The sequence below is a fragment of the Pezoporus wallicus genome, unplaced genomic scaffold, assembly GCF_028554395.1.
Source record: "Pezoporus wallicus isolate ANWC-B61680 ecotype Strahan unplaced genomic scaffold, APGP_CSIRO_Pwel_v1 contig_3952, whole genome shotgun sequence".
Classification (NCBI taxonomy): domain Eukaryota; kingdom Metazoa; phylum Chordata; class Aves; order Psittaciformes; family Psittacidae; genus Pezoporus; species Pezoporus wallicus.
Window position 1 is genome coordinate 4,654,711 of NW_026635034.1, and position 20,132 is coordinate 4,674,842.

General features: G+C 44.5%; 1 protein-coding gene across 3 annotated transcripts; it reads left to right on the forward strand.

Moving 5' to 3' along the window:
- Positions 1 to 9: 9 nt before the first annotated feature.
- Positions 10 to 15,067, forward strand: MINAR1 (membrane integral NOTCH2 associated receptor 1). Of its 3 annotated transcripts, XM_057425484.1 has the most exons (5): positions 10 to 199; positions 5,783 to 5,924; positions 6,678 to 9,015; positions 10,463 to 10,717; positions 14,698 to 15,067. In XM_057425484.1, the coding sequence occupies exons 3-5, from the start codon at positions 6,724 to 6,726 to the stop codon at positions 14,893 to 14,895; spliced, it is 2,745 nt and encodes a 914-aa protein (XP_057281467.1). In that variant the 5' UTR covers positions 10 to 199; positions 5,783 to 5,924; positions 6,678 to 6,723; the 3' UTR covers positions 14,896 to 15,067. The 3 variants fall into 3 exon arrangements, with proteins under 3 accessions (XP_057281467.1, XP_057281539.1, XP_057281610.1); XM_057425556.1 differs by lacking the exon at positions 5,783 to 5,924; XM_057425627.1 differs by lacking the exon at positions 14,698 to 15,067 and having other exon boundaries at positions 10,423 to 10,636.
- Positions 15,068 to 20,132: the final 5,065 nt, after the last annotated feature.

Genomic DNA, 20,132 nt, shown 5'->3' on the forward strand with positions numbered 1-20,132 from the left:
CTTTCCGTCTCTCCCTCCTCCCATGCCAACCTGCTGCCGCCTTTGTCAGCGCAGCCCGGCGCTATGGCATCCTGCTGGGGCTCCAGGCTCGGGCTCTTCATCCTCCTCCTCTTCCTCCGCTCTGGGCAGCGGCTGCTGCAGAGGCAGAGCCAGCCGTGACGGCCGCGCTCCCCAGGCAAGAGGCAGGCGGAACCCCCAGGTGAGCCCCAGGTACAGGGAGGGGGGCACGGGGGTGCGCTGGCGGAAAGGGGTGCGCTGGCGGAAAGGGGTGCTGAGGACAACCGCCCTCCGCTCCCCAGCCCCAGGGATGCAATGGGGTGCGGGATGGGGGCTTCAGCACCGGCTCCCTCCGCCGGGTCGGGGATAGGGGGAGTAAGCGCAGATAAGACCCCCCCCAGACCCTGCGGACCCTGCCGGGCTCCCCGAGGTCCCTGTTCTTTGTCTGGCTCCCCAGGAAAGGGAGGACTCCAAAATCCTGGAACTCCATCTGTGTCTTGGCAGCTCCACTTCAGTCCCGCACGGCTGGGTCTGTCCCCTAGCAGCTGGAGGGGGGGATATGGGTGACCCCCGGTCTGCGCCCCCAAACCCTAACCAGGGAGCCTGGAGGGATGGGAAGCACCAACGATGGGGACGAGGGAAACCGGACCCGCTAGCGTGAGGAAACCAGTCAGTGCAGAGTCAGGTCCGGGGTGGCAGTGAGGTGGTTGTAGGTTTGCCCATAGATGGAATAAATTGCTCACACTTAACTCCATTAGACCTTTTCGTGTCTATCTGTTGGTGTTTGCAGTGGTGTCTCCTTGTTCAGAAAATTTGGAGGAAAAGCGTGACTTAGATGTGCTCTGATAACGTATTGAGAGGATGGAATTTGTGTGTGTTTGCATGGGCCGGTAGTTGGCAAAGAATAACCAAGAGCATATGATGCAGTAATAATTCAAGTGATTTATTGCAGGTTTAGAATGATTGTTTGCACTTTTCCAGATTATATAGATCCTGGATTGCATAACTGAACAATGCAAATAATTAGCCTAATGTTGTGCAAGAAAAATCTATGGCAATCCTTGTTTGACTTGAGCCCTGACACATCTGTGGGGGTTCGCTGCTTCTATCCACAAGTTTCCCTTTAATTTATGCATTAGGAGCCTTTAAAAACTGCTGAATTCTGTAGTGGGGGGAAGCTGAGATTGTAAAGCGTGGTTTTTCCAAGCCTTGTTCCCACAAGATAAGAGCCAGAAAATAGCAACTTCCTCCAGTGCTCGTCCCCACTGAGCCCCCTGGTGATCAGCGGATGAGGTTAGCGGTGGGATGCTCGGAGAGTGCTGTTCCTGAGCAGAACAGCAGCGAGCTGCGGGCGAGAGCGGGTGCACAAGCCCTGTAAGCAGCCAGGCTGCAGGCGTTCATCCCCTTCGGCTCTGGAGGGGTAAATAAGAACCACATCAGCGAGGCTGGGAGCCAGCACCCGTTTCCTACCTGCGCTGGGGAGCGGAGCCCACCCGGCTCCGCACAGAGGAGGGAGCGGTCCGGAGGAGACGGCTGGTGTCGGGCTGTTCAGAGGAGTGTCTCTCCAATAAAAGGTGGAGAGAAGTAATGGCCACTGCGTGGGCAAGGCTCCAAAGTGCGCTTTTTAGTTTTCTTTCTAAGGAGCAGCAGAAGGCAGGGGAGGAGGAGGAATAAGGTGTGCGGAAATAGGCAGTGTTTCCCCAAATGCCGGCTCCGGTGCGTGTGTGTGTAGGAAGCCAGACAGAGCTTGAGATGCCTGTTTGTTCATCACAGGTTTCTTAATGTTTTGACAGAGAAATGGATTTGTGAGTATGGGGAAAAGCAAAAACTGAATTCCATCCCAATGGGTTACATGTTTCACGCGAGGCGTGCGTTGCCTGTTTTGTTTTATAGTGTCTGTCTTTGGGGAGACAGGCTGAAAGACTTATGAGTTCAAGTTAATAGTAAAACAGCATATCACAGGCTCTATATTAGTGTTTTCCTGCACTGAAGTAGCTGGCTCTTTCTGGGGGAATTTATGTGAGGATCGCTTGCTCTGCCTGGCGTCGCCGTAATGCTGTTATAGGGTGGCCCGTTAGTCACTGTGGGGGGAAGCAAAACAAGGATGCTCTTTCCCTCTCGGCTGGCAAATCAAAGGGAGAGGGGAAATGATGGCTCCAGCAACCGCGGCTGTGTATTAGCTGCACCTGCTGTGGATATTGGGAAATGTCAGAAGCACAAAGAACAGGGAAGGAAATGAAGGAGGAAATAACAGGGAGATAATGTAGTCTCTCTGTTAGTGGCCACGGTTCAGGCTTGTGAAAAGTACCTTGGCACTCCACAGCTGCTCAGGGAAGTCGGGTGGTGGGACTTTTCTCTTGAATCTTGTGCTGGGATTTGTCTGCCCCGATGTGCGCTGCCCCCAATGGGGCAGGGTTTGAGGGTTCCATGGGGGAAAGCAGCCAGAGCAACTGAGAACCACTACTAATATGAATTCCTGCATGGTGAATAGTCAGGAGGTGAGGGGACCCCCTGCCCTGATGCTGACTGGGGAGGTGGTGAGGAGGGAAATCACATTTTGCTTTTCCTGTGGGGAACCAAGCTGCATGAAAGAGTGCACAGGTTCCCTTGGTCTGGAGAGCCACAGGGGAGAGGTCTTATGGATGCTTGATTCCTAAGGACACCAGAAAATAGAACAGTAGATTCCCTTTGTGCAGCAGGAAGCACCACTAGGGATGGAGGTTGTAATTGTAATATTCTTGTTCTCCAGAGGCTGAGATAATGGTAAGATGAGAGCTCAGTTCATTGCTCTTGGTGCAGGGCAAGAAGACATTGATTTGTGGTAAGCCTGGAGCTCATCTGCGTGCAAGGAGAGTCAGACCCCATCGACTAGCCATGCAATATGATGCTGTACGAGTCCATGCTGGGATATAATTGTGCTGTTAGAGCAGCAAATGTCAAGTCTTAGGGAGCTGAGTCAAAGCAACCCTCCCAGTGTTAATATAACAAAATCATTAAAGATGAAATGTTAAGTGGCTCCTTTGGTCAGAGACTGTCTTGTTGAAGATAACTAAGCTAGATCCTGTCCTTGTGTCTGGTTAGCTCCATGTCTTTGGAGACCTAAGTCAGTTTGGGGGTGGTTTGGAGGATGCATGTGGATGCTAGTAGTGAAGGTAAGGCACGAGGATGTCAGTGGAATTGAGGCCATCTGAGGAGGCTCCGTGCTGCTACTCTTGCTGTGGGTCATTTCATTTGATTTGCTGCTTTTGACTGATTCATGACGCTATACCCTCTTTAAAAGGCCTTCCTGTACTCTTTTCTCTATGGAGCTTTGCATTTATGTGCCACGTCCAGGTCTATTCTGGTCCTACTCTGAGAGATAATGAATGAATGTCGCTATAACAGCTGAGATGGTGCTCGGCCAAATGCTTGGCACCTGGGATGCGGCATCTCCCGGTGTGACTTGCCAAGAGTCACCTGTCTCTGTCGCAAGCTGTTAGGAGGCTTGACAAGAGGCAGAGGAGCTTAATACGCCACTAAAAACCTTGGCACTAGGTTTTTCATTCCTGACCTAGAAAACAAGATTTCAAGGCTCTTATATATTATTCTTATAGGGTAATACATCTTATTCTTCACAGTCTGAATCTTTTGTGTGCTCCACTAGCAACATTTCCAATGCTCTGGCATGAGGGAATACATTTCCATGCCTAGGCTGAAGCCCAAAGGTACCTTTCGCACCTAATGTGCACTCACACCAGAAAGCTGTTAGTGAACAGCCAAGAGGAAATTATTCCAGCTAGCTGTTCCTCAAGACGCACATCTGATTTTGCAACTTGCCTTTTCCAAATCCCATGTCTCATAGCTGAGCCTCAGTTGAGAGAACTGCCCCAATTCCCACTTCAGCAAACTCAGCTCTCTCCTGGTCACCCTTGCCTTAATCCCTCTGTCACTTCCCTGTCCTCTCACTGTTTTACAGCTGACCATCACCCCCCAGACTTGGTTCTGGGGTACAGGATCCTAGATGGAGCTAGACTAGGTCAAGCAGACCTTTTCTGCTTGGGATCCGTGCTTCAGTGTAGCTGCCTTACTGCTTGGGTATGGATTGGAGTCCCCAAGCCAAGGCTCCTTGATGGTGCTAAATAAAAGCAGTGTGAGATTTGGAGGTGTGCAGGGCTTCCACCTAGGTTTTACTAGATTCATAGGGTTTAGAAACATAATTTGAAGTTAAAACCTCTGATGGGAGTGATATGCTAAGAATGGGCTGTTGCAAAACGAATAAAACTCTAGAAACTGTACCTAGGATATCCTTACTGGGATGAGAGCTCAAAGGCAGAAAGATAGGGAACAAAATAGGTTTACAGTTTTAAGAACTATGTTATTGCAAGGTGTTCTCTTATGTATTTTAGCAGGAGTGTGAGTGGGGAGAAAGCAGGGCACTGGCAGGCCAGTGCAGGCAGTGTACTGTGTGAGAAAATGCATATCCAGGTGAGGGTTTTGCAAGAAGCTCTGTGAAGTTACAAATGGGAGGAGACAGTTGGTGTTGCTGGTATTGAGCCTGGAGGTGACAAAAAGACAGATTTCCACTCTTTCCCCAAATGGCAGGCTTATAACATGCAGAAAACTGACTTGGAATGCCAGCCCCTGGCAGCTGGGAAAGTCTCTAAGCCCCACATGTGAAGTTTACTCTGGGAGTGCTCGGTGGCTCTGGTGGCAGGTAGTTTGGTTTAGTTCTAGCTTGGGAGCTTCATTGTCTAATGGTGACATGCCAGAGAAATATAAAGGCAGGCTGTTAAAAAGCCTGTGCCTCTGAGCACAGACTGCTGATAAAGAGAAAAGGGATACAAACATCCTTCTGCAGCTTTTAGCATTACTGTCTGAGCCGAGCTCTGAGCAATTTCACGTTTTTGCTCTTTGTCAGTGAACAGACGAGTTGGGCTGCTACGCGTAATACAGGAGCTTTAAAAGCAAACACACCTGCAGCAGAGGTGTTGGAAAATCCCTGTAGCCATTGGTTTCTGAGAGCTGTGTTTACAATCACAGAAATACCTTCACATTGCTGCTGCTCAAGTTCTGATCATAAGACAGTAGAAAGATGCTACTTAAACAGCCAAGTCTGTATGGAGACTTGTTTCATATTCACGTGGGCAACCTGGTGGTTTTCTTTTTTCCCTCTGGAAGATGCTACTGTGACTTTTGCCACATAACCTATTTATGCTGGCTTTTGACGCTGTGTGATCACCAGTGTGCAGTGTCATGGCAAGATGAAAGGTTGCAAGAATGGGAGCCCTGTATTCCTGGAGTGGTGCTCAGGAGTACTGAGGTTTTTGGCTGGGAGGTGACTTGAAATGAGTGATAAGAAGCCTTGCAAGCCTGACTTAATATGCTTTGCCATTTGGGTGGATGGAGATATTAGTTCAGGGGTCATCTAAGGGTGGGAGTGAATGGGGAAAGGTACCATACCTTTTTTGGGAAATGAAAATACTTTTGTCGTTCCTATCTGTAGGAATAACAAAGTGACCAAACATAGGAATTGGCAGACTGCATCATTGCGTGCTCTGCCTCTCCTAGTAGCCAACAGCAGAGACACTGACAAGGATATTCATAGTAGGCAGATGAAAAATAATCTGCCTCCCATCAATGTCCTTTCCTAATCCATAATAGTTAGAGGTTGGTTTGAAATCTGAAAGGGCAGGGGTTTATATCCTTCCCAAGATGTTTGCTAGCGCTAGCAGTGCTCGTTCAGGCTATTCTTGTTATCCACATAAATGCTCAGCCTTTGCTCTCCACCTCTGCCCTATCATTTCAGGCTGGTGAATGAAGCTGCACTCCCTGGGTTTCTCTGGGAGCACATCACTGAAGAGGATGTTCTCTGTCCTTGATATTGCTCAGTTTTCAAATCCACCCTGATTGGCAGGCAGCCCTCTAGCATCTGCTGGATTGGTTTCAAGGTTCAGTGGGATTTTTTGTGTTTAACTCTTTCTTCTCTTATCTAAATTTTGCACTTTTCAGCTGAAATGGGGCTCACATAGATATTTTTCATGAGACCAGGCAGCTTTTCCATTCCTTAGTCATAAACTTAGGAAAAGGTATTTCTGGGAAAAGCCCCATAGTATCCGGAGTAGAGGTGAAAATAATGTTTTGAAATAAGCACGATGGTAATTATGTGTTCAGGTAACTTCTAAAACCACATCAGAAGTTTACTGTCCGTAAATCTTTCTGAGAGCCATCTGCAGTCAGGTATGAAAACAGCTGGGGGTGTCATGGTGTGGTAGATCATCTCTGGTTAGGCTAGGGCTAGAATTATTGTCAAACAATTTGATGTGTCTGTTCTTTCAACCTCTCAGAAGTTGGTAAGGAATTCCGTGAAAGCCCCACAGGAAGCAGGCTGGGATTGTATATATTGTATATCTGCCATTAGTTCAGCCCCTCCAAAGCTTCTGCTGTTTATTCACTTCCTTGCTTTAGAAGACACTGACATAAACGAGCCTCCTTGGATGAAATCCTGATTCCATTTAAGTATTAAATCCACCAGTGCTAGGATTACAGCCTGGAGTTCAGAACCACGAGGATGGGTTATACAAGCAAACCTTCGACTACATGGCTAGAGAGTCAAGTCCCATCTGGGCTGAATTACAAGGTCCTGAATCTTATCTGTGGGTGACTTACAATCTTTTTTGTTTTGCTATTGTGTGTTGCTATAGAAGTGGAGCACAGTTTCCAGGCTAAACAGCAAAATACGCTTAAACCATGGAGTCCAATCAAGAATCCTCACTCTTCCTCATGAAGATCTTGGAGGAGCTGGACACGAAGCAGAATACTGTTTCTTACCAGGACCTCTGCAAGTCCCTGTGTGCGAGGTTTGATTTATCCCAGTTGGCCAAGCTCAGAAGTGTGCTGTTTTACACTGCTTGCCTGGATCCTAATTTCCCAGCGACTTTGTTCAAAGACAAAATGAGATGCACTGTAAACAATCAGCAATCAAAGAAAATCATGGTTGCAGCAGATATAGTAACAATATTCAACCTCATACAAATGAATGGGGGAGTGGCCAAGGAGAAGCTTCCAGTTGCAAGGCAGAAAGTGAAGAAGAAAGAGTCCTTCGAGTCCTGTAGATCTGACACAGAAATCTGCAATGTGGCAGACTGCGTGCCCAACTGTGAACTGAATGACCAGGAGTTCAACCGGGGTTTTCCAGTCAGAAGGTCCTCAAAATGCAGAAAGATGGACTGCAAAGACTGTCAGCAGTTTGTTCCCTCATCGGAACCCAACTTTTTACTTGGTGTTAATAAGGACATGAAGGGCCGGGCTGCCTCTCTGGATAGGCTGCAGGCATTGGCGTCCTACTCCATTGCCACATCTCCACCATGCGAGATGCAGAGTACGTACTTCCCCATGAACATTGAAAATGAATCAGACCAGGACTCCTTGCCTATACATCCAGGCATAAAAGAAACTTTCATTTCAAATGATGAGCCATTTGTGATGCAGACATGTGTCCAGAAAAGAAATATATTCAAAGAAGATTTTCATAATCTGATTACAATATCTCCCAGCTTAATACCGCCCAGCAAAAAGCCAGAAGATGGACACAGAGAGCCTAAGAACAGGAAAGAAAGCTCTAAGCAGACTTTCTTCAACCACAGCTTTGAAATGCCATACAGCAGCCAGTACTTGAATCCAGTTTATTCTCCTATACCAGACAAAAGACGAGTGAAGCATGAAAGCTTAGATGATCTTCAAGCTTCAACGTATTTTGGCCCAACTACTATTCTCGGGCCCCAGGAGACCAAAAAGTGGACTGGAAAGCCAGCCAAGCAAACTGCCTGGCCAGCTAAAAGCTGGAGTTTAAATACTGAGGAGGTACCCGACTTTGAAAGATCATTTTTTAATAGGAAGCAGTCTGAAGAGAAGCTGCGATACCAGAGTTCAAACAACCCATCTCCAAACTTTCCTTCGGCTGACAGGCATCAGTCCTACCTAAATGCGAAGGATTCACAACCAATTATGCAGGCAAACTATGCCGTGAAACCAAATGGGCATAAACCCAAGGAAATCCCTTCTATTCTAGATGTGGAGAAACATGAGCCAGTCAAAAAGTTTAAGGATAAAAGCATTAACTGTACTTCTGTTCAGATCTTGAGCATTGACAGGACCACAAGTGTTGGGACACAGACAGAGCAGCAAGTTCTGGACCACAAGAAGTGCAAGGACTTGTGTGCAGCAGGCCAAGCCAAGTACGGAGAGCGGCACTCTCTGAAGCACTCAGATGACGACTCTGAAATCGTGAGTGATGATATCAGTGACATTTTCCGGTTTTTGGATGACATGAGTATCAGCGGGTCCACAGGAGTGATGCAGTCTTCATGCTACAACAGCACCGGTTCCTTGTCCCAGGTGCACAAATCAGACTGTGAGAGTTCACCTGAGCACAATTTGACAAAGATCTCCAATGGGAGTGCCTGTAACAAGCTGGATAAAGTGGCCCGGGCAGACATCAGTAACACAGATGATGAACTAAAAACGAGCGTCTGCAAACTAGTGCTGAGGATTGGTGAAATAGAGAAGAAACTGGAATCTCTCTCAGGTGTCCGAGATGAAATCTCCCAAGTCCTGGGAAAACTAAGCAAGTTGGATCAAAAAATCCAGCAGCCGGAGAAGGTCAGTGTGCAAATAGATCTCAATTCTTTGACAAGTGAGGCTGCGTCGGATGAGAGTAACTCCCCGCAGATATTTCAGTGCCACAATACTCCTCATGGAGGCAAACTGGAGAATAATCCAGAATGGTGCTGCTCAGATGCCAGTGGAAGTAATAGCGAGAGTCTTCGAGTAAAAGCCTTAAAAAAAAGTTTATTTACTAGGAGGTCATCCAGATCATTAACAGAGGAAAACAGCGCAACGGAATCCAAAATAGCAAGTATTTCAAACTCTCCCCGAGACTGGAGAGCTATTACTTACACCAACCAAGTTGGCATTACGGAAGAGGAGAGGAAAGAGAGAGATGGAGGAGAAAATAAGGACTGGCACAGGAAATCTAAAGAGGTAATTTAAACTTTAACTCACGTAATAAGCACTTAAAAATAATTTAGTTATGAATGTCTTCCATAGTCATCACAAGCCTTAGGTTATGACGATACTTTGCCCTGCCATATTATGCCTGTCTTCATTGTTACCTTAATTGAGTGATTTTGCACCTATATGTTCTCGCTTGGCAGCTGCAATATGGTCAAGTTGTTTTTTAAAAGCTTTGCCCTTTTGGAAAGGGAAGGGGAATAATTTGGTTGACATCTTTGGAAGATGATGGTATTCTTCCTCATCAGTGGCAATACAAAGATGCTGGGTAATCAATTTGGTGAAAAGGGTGTGGGGAAAATTGCAATTCTCTAGTGGTTATTTTAGAAGGGATGTTTTGCAGTTACATTGTGATGGCTTTTATCCGAGAAATATGTGCATATTTAAAAGGCAACAAAATAGATTCATGGATTCAAATCCCTCAAGAAAAGAATCCTTGCATATGTACGGTGAGATGCTAACTGTAGCTATGTTGTGACTTTCACGGTCATTTAAGCAAGTCTTAAACCTCTCATTGTGGAAATGCAGCATAACTGTGGTCTTGTTTTGATTAGCCAGAAAAACTGCCCATAGCTCCCAGCAGCTGCCCACTGCTGTCTTTGTGCTGGGGTCTGGTTGCTGCTCAGTCAATACTGTGCATGCTGTGGGTGGCTGTTTCTATTCCATGGACACTGGAGAGGGGTGGGGATCCTTCAGCTACCTTGCTGATAAGGACCATGTGATAGGCATGCTGTGCCTCCTTACAATGGAGAATGAAGGCAGAGAAGGGTTGAAAAAGAGAGGAAGAGGCTCGGTGGAAATAAGTGCAGTTGGGTGAACAAGAAAGCATAAGCCATGGGTTATGAAGAAGGGGAAGAAGGTTACCCTAAAAAAATGTGCAGAAAACCCCCAAACTTGGCTTTTCTGTACATTGATCTGCTCAGCATGAAACTCTGACTTTGAAAGTCCCTTCCTTGCTCCTGCAGTAGACCATAGCTGACCCTGAACTGGTACCATGGATGGTGTGGTGTCAAGGAGGTACTATCTGGGGGCTTCACTCAAGACTTATTCATATTAAGATTTGATATCCTAACAGGAATCTAGAATCTGCATGGGTCTCAGCTTTTCCAGATCAGCTGGGCTTCTCTGGGGGTCAGGACCATTTCAGAATAGTTTTATAATCTGTAAACAATACAAACCCTAATTTTTCTTTATTGCATCAGCTTGGTGTTCATGTTATGGTGAACATGGATTTGTGTCTGTAAAATACCTCTTCGGTTGTGAGACGAAGTGGGCAAATGGATTAAGGCCATCCAAAACCTTCTTCCTAGCCAATACTTTATCTTATGGTGATTCTGAAAGGGATACCTCTGTGCTTTGTGTTTAACCCCCTCATAGTCCTGTTTCTTCTCTCAAATTCTTTTGAACCCTACTGCAGGCAGACAGGCAATACGAAATCCCACAGCCACATAGACTCTCTAAACAACCAAAAGATGCTTTCTTGATTGAACAAGTCTTTAGCCCTCATCCCTACCCTGCGTCACTCAAGTCACACATGAAAAGCAACCCACTCTACACAGACATGAGGTTGACAGAGCTGGCTGAAGTGAAACGTGCACAGCCGTCATGGACCATAGAGGAATACACGAGGAATTCGGGGGATAAAGGCAAGATTGCAGCATTGGATCTACAAGTGAGTCCTATTTGTTTAATTTGAATGACTTGATTGTGAATGAATGTAGCCAGAATATGCCTTTAAGAAGGGATTTGGATAGCTCAGGAAAGAGCTATGCAGTGTTGAGCCTCTAATCTTACTCATCCCTATCCATCCTGGCCAGGGACAAAGAAGAATGTGGGTGTTTCATTGCTGAATGGTGATTCTTGACAGGTTGATGCTCCCAGCTTATTCTGCAATGGAGAAATGTCTGCTAAGCCATCATGATGTTAGTGGCTCTAGAGTTGAGGGACAAAGGGGTGCAGAGATGAACCGGTCCCTAATTGCAGTAAAGCAGAGTGGTGCAGGAGCTGGCATTGCTGCTTTCTCTTCTATCCTTGTTCTGTCTGAATTATTCACAGAAAATTTAAGTGTTAGGGATTTTTCCATTTTGCTAGCAACATGAGACATGAAATAATTGTAGAAGATGTTCAACACCATGACTGGTTTTGAAACACATCACCGTTGCAGCTTTGAAGTAGCTGCTGGAAACCAGAGTCATGTGAAGAGCAGATCAGCTAATGGTGTGTCTTGTTTGCATTTTAGTTCAGCTTGGAAATGTGCAACAAACAGAGCAGAGAAAGTTACTGGGAGACAAATTCAAATGTTGGATTTAAATTTTCCCAAACTGTGGTGTATTTGAAATCAAAATCCTGATATATAATGGAATGCCCAGACCCAGGACTGACTGTCCATGATGGATATCCTGTCTAGCCTGATAAACACAAGATATCTTTAAGGAAGGAAGGTATCTGAGCACAAATTTAAAGGGAAAGTATGAAGAATGGTGTCCAGAATGTGTAAAGACCAAACAAAAGTTGCAGTATTTGGTTATGAAACCCAAAATGTATCACATAATGAAATCCACACTGATGCAGAGATTGCTGTGTATCAGTTATATGCATTTATTCAGCTGGTAAGAACCAGCCAGGGGACTGCTGCTGACTGCAGGCGTTTTGGGCTCTTTGCATGTGTGTGCATTCCTCAGAGCAGAGCAAGCTGCCTCAGCTGGAGACAGGCTTGGCAGCAGTTGGGACACACTGACCTGCAGCTCAGGGCTCTCTGATCAGCAATCTGTGTGGTGCAGCCGTACTCAGGCAGGGAGTCTGCTTGTATCCAGAGCTTCTCTGCCAGGGAACGTGGTGTGTGGGAGCGTGGGACTTGCTGCTCCACAGCAGCTCTCGATGGCTCAGTGCCAAGGTACCTAACCCAGCTCCAGACTGTCAGATGAAGCCCTATGAGAGAATCAGGGTACTGTGAGAAAAACTTGGTTAGCCCAAGTCTTCACGATTGATGCCATGTCTCAGGACTCCGTGTTGACTGGTTTGGCGTTAAAATAATCATCCACATGGTGCTCTAGTGCAGTGTGTGTTTGTGCAGGTATTTGTGCGAGACAAATTCACCTCCTGGCTTGGCTCATGGAAACTTCCCCATCCTCACCAGCCCCTGCTCCTTGCTGTGGCTAAAGAAGTACTCAGAGAGAAACCAAGCAGCACAGAGACCAGGCTGTATCTTGCCCCAGCTGCCTGCTGCTTTTTGGGTCTTCAAAGCTTTAGAGGGCTTACTAAATTCCTATTCCTGGCATTGCAGACTGTATGCTAGAGTAGGAATAGGCTGAAAGAAGTTCCTCTGCAAAGCATCCCTTACCTGCTGTGTGGAAGCAACAAGGGAGGTGATATTTGGGAGCAAAGCTCCCCTGGGAGAAGTGCTCTCCATCTGCTTCTCGTAGGGCCATTACATTCCCTGTAAGCAGCTCCGCACGACTGTGAGCAAACCAGAGAAATCGGCTTATTGCCATCATTTATCTTTAGGATCAAGGTTATAAAACTTTACTGGTTTGATTCTCTCCCTCCAAAGGACTGTCAGAATTGCATTTACTCTCCAAAGCCCATGTCTAGACTTCGTAATAGAGCTTACTGACAAACTTAAAAAATAGATGCAGACTGATGAGTGGTTTTTTTTTTTCCCAGTGATTAGGTTTATTAGAACTGAAAGTAAATACATTATGCTTTAATGAACATTCCTACATCTGGCAATGAAATGGGAAAGGAAGCTGATTAACAGTAATGGGCCTTTTTAATAATGCATCTTCCTTCTGAAGTAGTTAAAAGGTCAATACCAAGTCAGAGAAGTCCAAAACTGTAGTTTTCTGTGATACCATGGGTATCTTTGGGGGTTTTCTACCTCTGCTTATTTAAAATTTCTCCTGGAACATGACAAGTCTGCTGGGTTTTCCTTCAGGAAAAGGCAAAACTAGTCAGGCAAGTTTGTCCCATGTGTGGGGTCTGTGTGAGATCTCATCGCCTTGCTCTGTGTATGATGATCCACTGGGATGAAGCATTGTCAGGCTGTTTTCTGATGCATTGAGAGATGAAGTTGCTGTATTTTTGTTTTTTTTTTCAAAAGACTGGAATAGGTCATTCGGAGCCTGAATGGTGCAATCTCAGGCTTGTCTGATGGTCTTTTTCAGCATACTAGCACTATCCTAGGGATCTCCATTAAATGGTCGTAAAACTGCTGCTCGATTTTAATTGTCTATTTCTGCGGTAGCTACAAAATCACTTCTTGTAGTAGTTCTGTATAAAAAGCAAATGCTGCTAGCAGGCAAAGCAAGGTTTCAATCAGTAGCTCGTAGCCACAATCTGAATTAGCCAATTAAAAGCTTACCCAAATCCCTCTCAAGTCAGCTGGAATTTCTTTGTACGGAGTCCAATGAGCTTTAGATCAGGTTTGTTACGAGCACAGAAATGGTGTGTGTTTGGGTATTCCCACTGGAACATTTTTATGTGTAATCTTTTTCATTTTTTAAAGAAATGGCCTTTTGGAGCCCCAGAAACAGGAGACAGCTCTGAGGAAAAGCTGTCATTTTTCAGTATGTTCTTTCTGCTTTGTTACTTTCTGCTGGTAAGTGCTATAATACCAAGTGTTTGGGTTTCCCCCTCTAACAGAAATGATGAAGGGAGAAAAACAAGCAAGGTGGAAATGTGAAGCTTGAAGAGCTCACAAATTCCAAGGAAAAAAAAAAAGCCCTAAAGATTAAAACCAAAGAAGTAAATTATTCAGATGATAAAATCCTGAACCCAGAGAGACTCCGACTTTGGGAATAAGCAGGGTACTGCTTCCCGTAGAGATACAGACTGTGCCATTGGGGTTAAATGGTCTCGTCTATGAAGATGGTCCAGAGTAATGTGTGGTACCAAATCTTATTCCAGGTATCCTGTTCCCTTTCTCCTTTTGCCCCTAAAAGCATTATGCATTCAGGTGACTTTCAGAAGATGAATCTGGAAGGAGAGGTCAAAGCTGAGGATCACTGTCCTGGGGGATTTCATGGAAACCAACTTGCAGCCCCCACTCTGTGGGATGCTTAGTGCCTGCTGCCTGTGATTGTGTATTCCCATGCTGGAATGAAGGGCTGGTGTCCTAGGCATTCCTGTTCCAGAGGGCATCTGCAAATTGTCCTTTGGTGATGTGTGATGGATGGGGCTGAGCAACTGTGCCCTTGAAAGCAAGCTATGGTAGCAAAATTAAGGTTAGCTTTATAAAACATAATGCACAAGGACTATATGTTAAGAACCCTTCTCATCAGCTGGGCTTTAATAATTTAAAGAGCAGTAACAGGCCAGTAGTTGCTGACATCTCTGCTGTCTAGCAGATTAAAGAGTTGTTATTTAAATGCCATCCAAGATGACAAAGTTTCCGGTGAATCAGAGGTACTTGAGGGGCTTTGCAGCAGAATTACACTGCTATAGGAGTTTATTTTTTGCAGTATTTTGTTGCCACTTTCATCAGCCTTATGGAACTGGGAGCAGTAGTTGAAGGGATGTGAGAAGCAGCAATAACCCACTTTCTCCTGCCAGCAGATCCAAATGCAGCTGGGAGGCCTTCAGGCACATCTGCTTTATTTATTTTGTTAATGACAGATCCCAGACAATTAACAATTGTTTCCTTTTAATTTTCAGACTCAAGAATCTTTAAACCCAAACAACTTGGAATACTGGATGGAAGACATTTATACTCCTGGCTATGATTCCTTATTAAAACGCAAAGAAGCCGAGTTCAGAAGAGCAAAGGTTTGCAAGATAGCTGCTCTGATAGCAGCGGCAGCTTGTACGGTCATTCTGGTCATTGTAGTTCCCATTTGTACAATGAAATCCTGAACCTGTGGACAGAGCCGTGACTCCCAGCTGTGTGCATCTCGGATAGCTCATGCTGTGTTTCAAACGTCTGATGGCAGAACTGTAAGGAATTTGCTAAGGAAGAATGTTCCGAGGATAATCCTGATGGAGAATGCAGTAAACATAGTAAAACACAACTAGGGAAACATTTTTCGTTTTGAGTTTGATTTTAAATAACAGACTGGTGGAGTTAATGGGAACTCGGTTCAATTTTTATGCATTTTTAAAAGTGCAATATCTTTTTTTTCCTACAGAAACAATATAATGTTTTACAGAATCAGAGACTGATGAGAATCCAGGCAAAAGAGGAAGGTTGTCTGAGCTATGTTGCATTTAACGGAGGTGTGGGTACAAGGAGGTAGCACTGTATAGAAGGGAATGTTCTATATGCATTACATCGGGGAGCTAGGGAAGTCTTAAAGCTCTCTACAATGTAGAAAACTCTGAATGTATTGTATTTATTTTATAGTATTTATGTATTTCATGATCATTTGATTGAAAGCAGAATGTGTAGCCATGAACAGAGTTCGTTCCTATGTTCAGATTAAAAAAGGGCTCTTTGTATTTGGTCTTGCCCTAAGACCCACTCTATCATCACTGAGTACTTAGATAAGTGCAATGTGCTGCAGACCAAAAAGATTATGTTTTAAAGCAATCACAAGAGGTTTTAGTTGCTTCTGTTGAATAACATTTGCATAGAGCTGGCAAACTTGCCTTGCCAAAAGGGTATTCTTTACCTCCGCAGACAGTGAAATTGTCTCAGCTTCACTCCTGCCAGCAAGCAAAGCTGGCAAATCAAAGCAACGCTTGGTTAAAGTTCTTGGAAATGTAATCTGAACAGTTATAATTTTTTTCACAAAGTCTTTGTGCCTTTTTAGACTGTAGATTAAATAGAACTGTTTAATTTTGCTATTTTAAGCCCATAACATAAATCACTGCATAATGGGTACTAATGGAGGTTCTTTTCCCGCAAGCCTTCTATACAGTTCAGAGTGCTCCTCAAACAGCAGGGCTGGTGGTTGCTGAGCACTTATATTAAGGGCACAATTTTTCAGCACTAGTGCAAACTTGCTATTAATGCAATGCATTCAGCATGGGAAGATCTTCTGCTTCCCTCTTGCTAATGTACTTAAGAATGACGGTTGACTTTACCGGACATCAAGCAGCCTGTATCCCATGGGAAATGTCCATTTGATGCTTCATCCCAAATGCAAATAGCAGGTTCAAGGGAATTCTCAAGCTGTGACAGAAATGACCTGCCATGGTTAGTGAAAGCAGGTACACAGACAGTATTATTCTTCTGTCAAGCATAGATGAAAACAAAAAAATGAATTAAAAAAAAAATATATTTTCAGGAGATAACATGATCTTGCTGGTCCTGTAAGGGAAAAGAGATTCTTTTAGTGAATGTTTTTTATGTAGGGTAGTTTGTTTTCTTCAGAAGCAGCCTCCCTATGCGATGACACAGCAGCTAGGAAAGCATCGGATGCTCGTTCCTCCCTCTTGCTCTTTGTTTCTGGCTGGTTTATAAAAAGTAGCGAGGAAAGCGAAGGCTTTGTTGTGACTTTAGAAGTGTGTCAGTTCTTTCCTGCAGCTGGAGAGCTGTTTATGCGCTGCTCATATGCTGTGTTTGATTTAAGGGTAGGTGATCCTCATTGGTCTATCAGAAAAACAAGTGTAAGCACAAGGTTGGGTGTCCCATCAGCAAATACAGAGCAAGGAGAAACCCCTAGACCAAAATATGCCCCTTCCTGGCCCGAATCCTGATTCAAATTCTGCGTCTTTGGCCCATTCCTAACACCAAGATTATTTCTCTTTCCTCCCAGATGCTGCAGGATAGAGTCACAGCAGGGAGGGAGCAGTTCACACTTGTCTATTTTAAGCTGCCTTTGGTTATGGTGTGATTCAGAGCACCTGAGTTTAGGAGCTCAGGATCCATGTGTAGTAAATATAGACAGGTAGAGAAATGTCTCTGGGGATGATGTGGAGATGCCAGCAAGATATCTAATATTAGACATGTGAATATGCTCTGGAGCGCATTGCTCTGCAGTTTATCTTATGCACAATTTAGGTTGATAATATATGTAAAAAAATCTATTCCTGGTTCCAGGTAACATCAGAAAATCCTTCTACACCTCTTCCCTGGCCTGGCGACAGCAAGCACAAGGGACTGCAGGAAAGAGCAGCGTGCCCTGTGTTGGCACAGTCCCAGTCCCCTGTCTGCCAGTGCTTGGAGGGGCAGGGTGAATGTGGGACACTGGGCAGCACCCCCACCTTCACCAATCCCCCTCTGCTAGCATAAGCAGTCTGATCCCACATCCCCCAACCTGAAAGCAGCAGTGTTTCCTCGGCTGCATCTCAGAAATCTGATTTTAGAGAATATCTGAATGTCTAAGCGGAGATGTGAGAAGGGTGCCCTGGATGTTATTGATTGCTGGGGCAGGCTGGGGTTGTGCTTGCACTGATGCATTAGGGATGTAATGACCCCTGTTTTGTCTGTGCAGGGATTTTTCTTTTGTCTGTGCAAGACTCATCCAGTTGGCACCAGATGAGTTCTTTACATTAGAGGTTCCCAAAATCCTGGGAAGAATTTGGCAGGTTATGGAGCTATGGGTGATGTGGAGCTGGCCCAACCCAAGCACTCAGCATCCAAAGCATCCATGCTGCTCTTAATTTATCAAGGTGCTTTTGCCCATCTTACTTTGCACAAGCAGCCAGTGGCACCCACCTCCATCAGGGCAGCGTTTTCCCTATGTGCCATACAGTGATTTGTCATGCATCTCCCTCTTGGGGCTTGATCTCCACAGTGCCAGAAGCCCAAGGGGAATGGGGAAATCAGAGCCTGGCTCCTTGCCTCCCTGCTCCAAGAATACCTCTGTGAGCCACTGCTTGCCTTCTCCACTCCCTGTCTGCCTCTGGCACCACTGGGATGTGCATCCCCAGCCATTCCCAGTGGGTTCTGTATCTGGCACAGAGCTGTTCACTTAAAAATAGGTAAAGACATGGAGCAGTGGGATGCTGCTGCCAGAGGAGAGCAGCCTGGGAAGGAGGGACCCACGGCTCTGCACAGAGTATACAAGCTAGGGGAAATCCTGACAATATTAACCTGCAAGAATATTGTGATCAACCTTGTGAACCAGTTACCAACTAGAATATACTGTATACTATATGATAGACTTTTGTATTAAAAAGAAATAAACAAATTAAAGCTATAGGTACATTGTAATCCTTGGTGTGATTGAAAAAAGTGTCCTAGATTGTATTACTTAATTAAAATAATGATGAGCATATTGAACTGTTTTTCGTATTTATGCCTTATGAACTTGATATATTACACATGATAAAATGAAACGACAAGAATTAGAAAAGAGATATTCCATTTTTGGGGGCAAATCCCATTTGCTTTTCTTAAAACAAGAGTGCTGCTTGAACTGAGCTCAATAAACAATGTATGCAGAAGAGCAGGAGCAGGATCTGTCCCCAAACAACTTTTTAGGATTTTTTTTTTTTATTGGGGCTTTGGTTAATGTACTATGTAATAATTTTATTTTATAACATTACTGTACAACATTGCCTTTTGGTTCATTTAAATATAATACCAAATAAACTTGAACATTTCAGCGTCCTAAGTTTTAATGGAACTGTTATAATAATTTATTACTCTACTGCTTTTCTTCTTTCTTTTTTTTTCCCAGGGACATCAAGATAGCCATGGGATGCTAGTATCTCAGTGTTAAATAACTAAGCAGCCTATCTAGTTCTTGGCAGAATTGTTAATGGATTTCTCACTTGTGAAATAATAAGATGGCAGAAGATAATGAAAAATGAGTTTGTTTGGTTTCTTTTACAAGCTCCTTTGCTTGTCTGGGCTTCTGGGAGATTAGCTCTTGACACTAATCATAATATTTTATTTTATAGGTTATTTCATGACTGGGTTTTGCCATATCAACTGTTTTAACAAGGTCATGACTAATATTTTTGTATCTATTTCACTTACATGTTTATGCAACCACTGTCCTTTTTAAGTCAGTACTTTATATAACTATTTGTAGTCACCTACTAAAAGGTAATCAGTCTGCTTAGGATATCTTTATTAATACAATTTGCTGCTTTTGACTCATTAATTGCAAAACCATGTTGTTGTAAAATTCCGAGTGTTGAAACAAAGATAATGCTGAGTCTACCACTAAAGGTAATCCAGTGTCAGAGGTTGCAAAAGACAGTCTTAGAAGAGGACCTACATAAATAGTCAGCAATGCCATGAAAACATAGTAATGTAAGGTTTTGGTTCCTTCATCTCTACTGCAGAAGCACCTTTAATGCACTGGTTTAGCAATCATGGTCAGGATGGGGTAGTGCCAAATGCCCTCAGCAGGGTGAAGTCACCAGCTCCAGCCTTGGGTATTCGCATATTGTGAGTTGGGCTGCAAACCATCACAGGTCCCCTTGGGAGGGACTGTGATTCACAGTTTAGTGTTGGTTTCAGTTTTGGGGATGGTGGCATGATTTTGCATCAGTTTCAGGGTTTTACCCGTCAAGTCCAGAAGCTTACAGGTGTCCTTACATTACAGAAGAAATCCAGAAGCAGGAATTTTCATAAAGATGCTAAGTGTAACCAGGCTCATGCCACAAAATCCTAAGCACTGGTACAGAATTCCTCAGTCAAGAAGCTGGATATGCAGGATATGTGGACCTCATCTGAGCCATCACTGTGCTGGAAGATAGGGCAGCTGCAGGTTTCTACAGTAGCTGCTGGATAGAGTCACTTGAGTCTCATGAAACACTGAAACGGCAACCAGGATCCAGTCCCACGATCACTGCGCTTCTTTGAATGTATTGCTCACAGCAATCAATTGTACTGGTTGAATAAATTCTTTATTTCAGATCTAGCTTTGATGACTGGCTCTGCCTAATGCACAGAAGAGTCAAAAGCAATATACTGGATCTTGAAGCCGTATTCTGTCCTCTGAGGTGCTACAGTGACTTCATCCCATCGAATCTACATATGGAAGAGGAAAAAGTAGCCAGTAGTCTGCCCATAGCAGCGTGGTCCTATTGAAAGAAAAGGTCATTTGTGTTGGTGTGCACTTTGGGGTAAGACAAGCACCCGTGGAAGTTATGAAGATGAGTTACTTTCTTTCATCTCATTTTTAATTTATCTTTTCAGGAAAGAGTTCTATATCTTGTAAAGTGCTACTCTGCCAGTAGCTCTGCAGCAA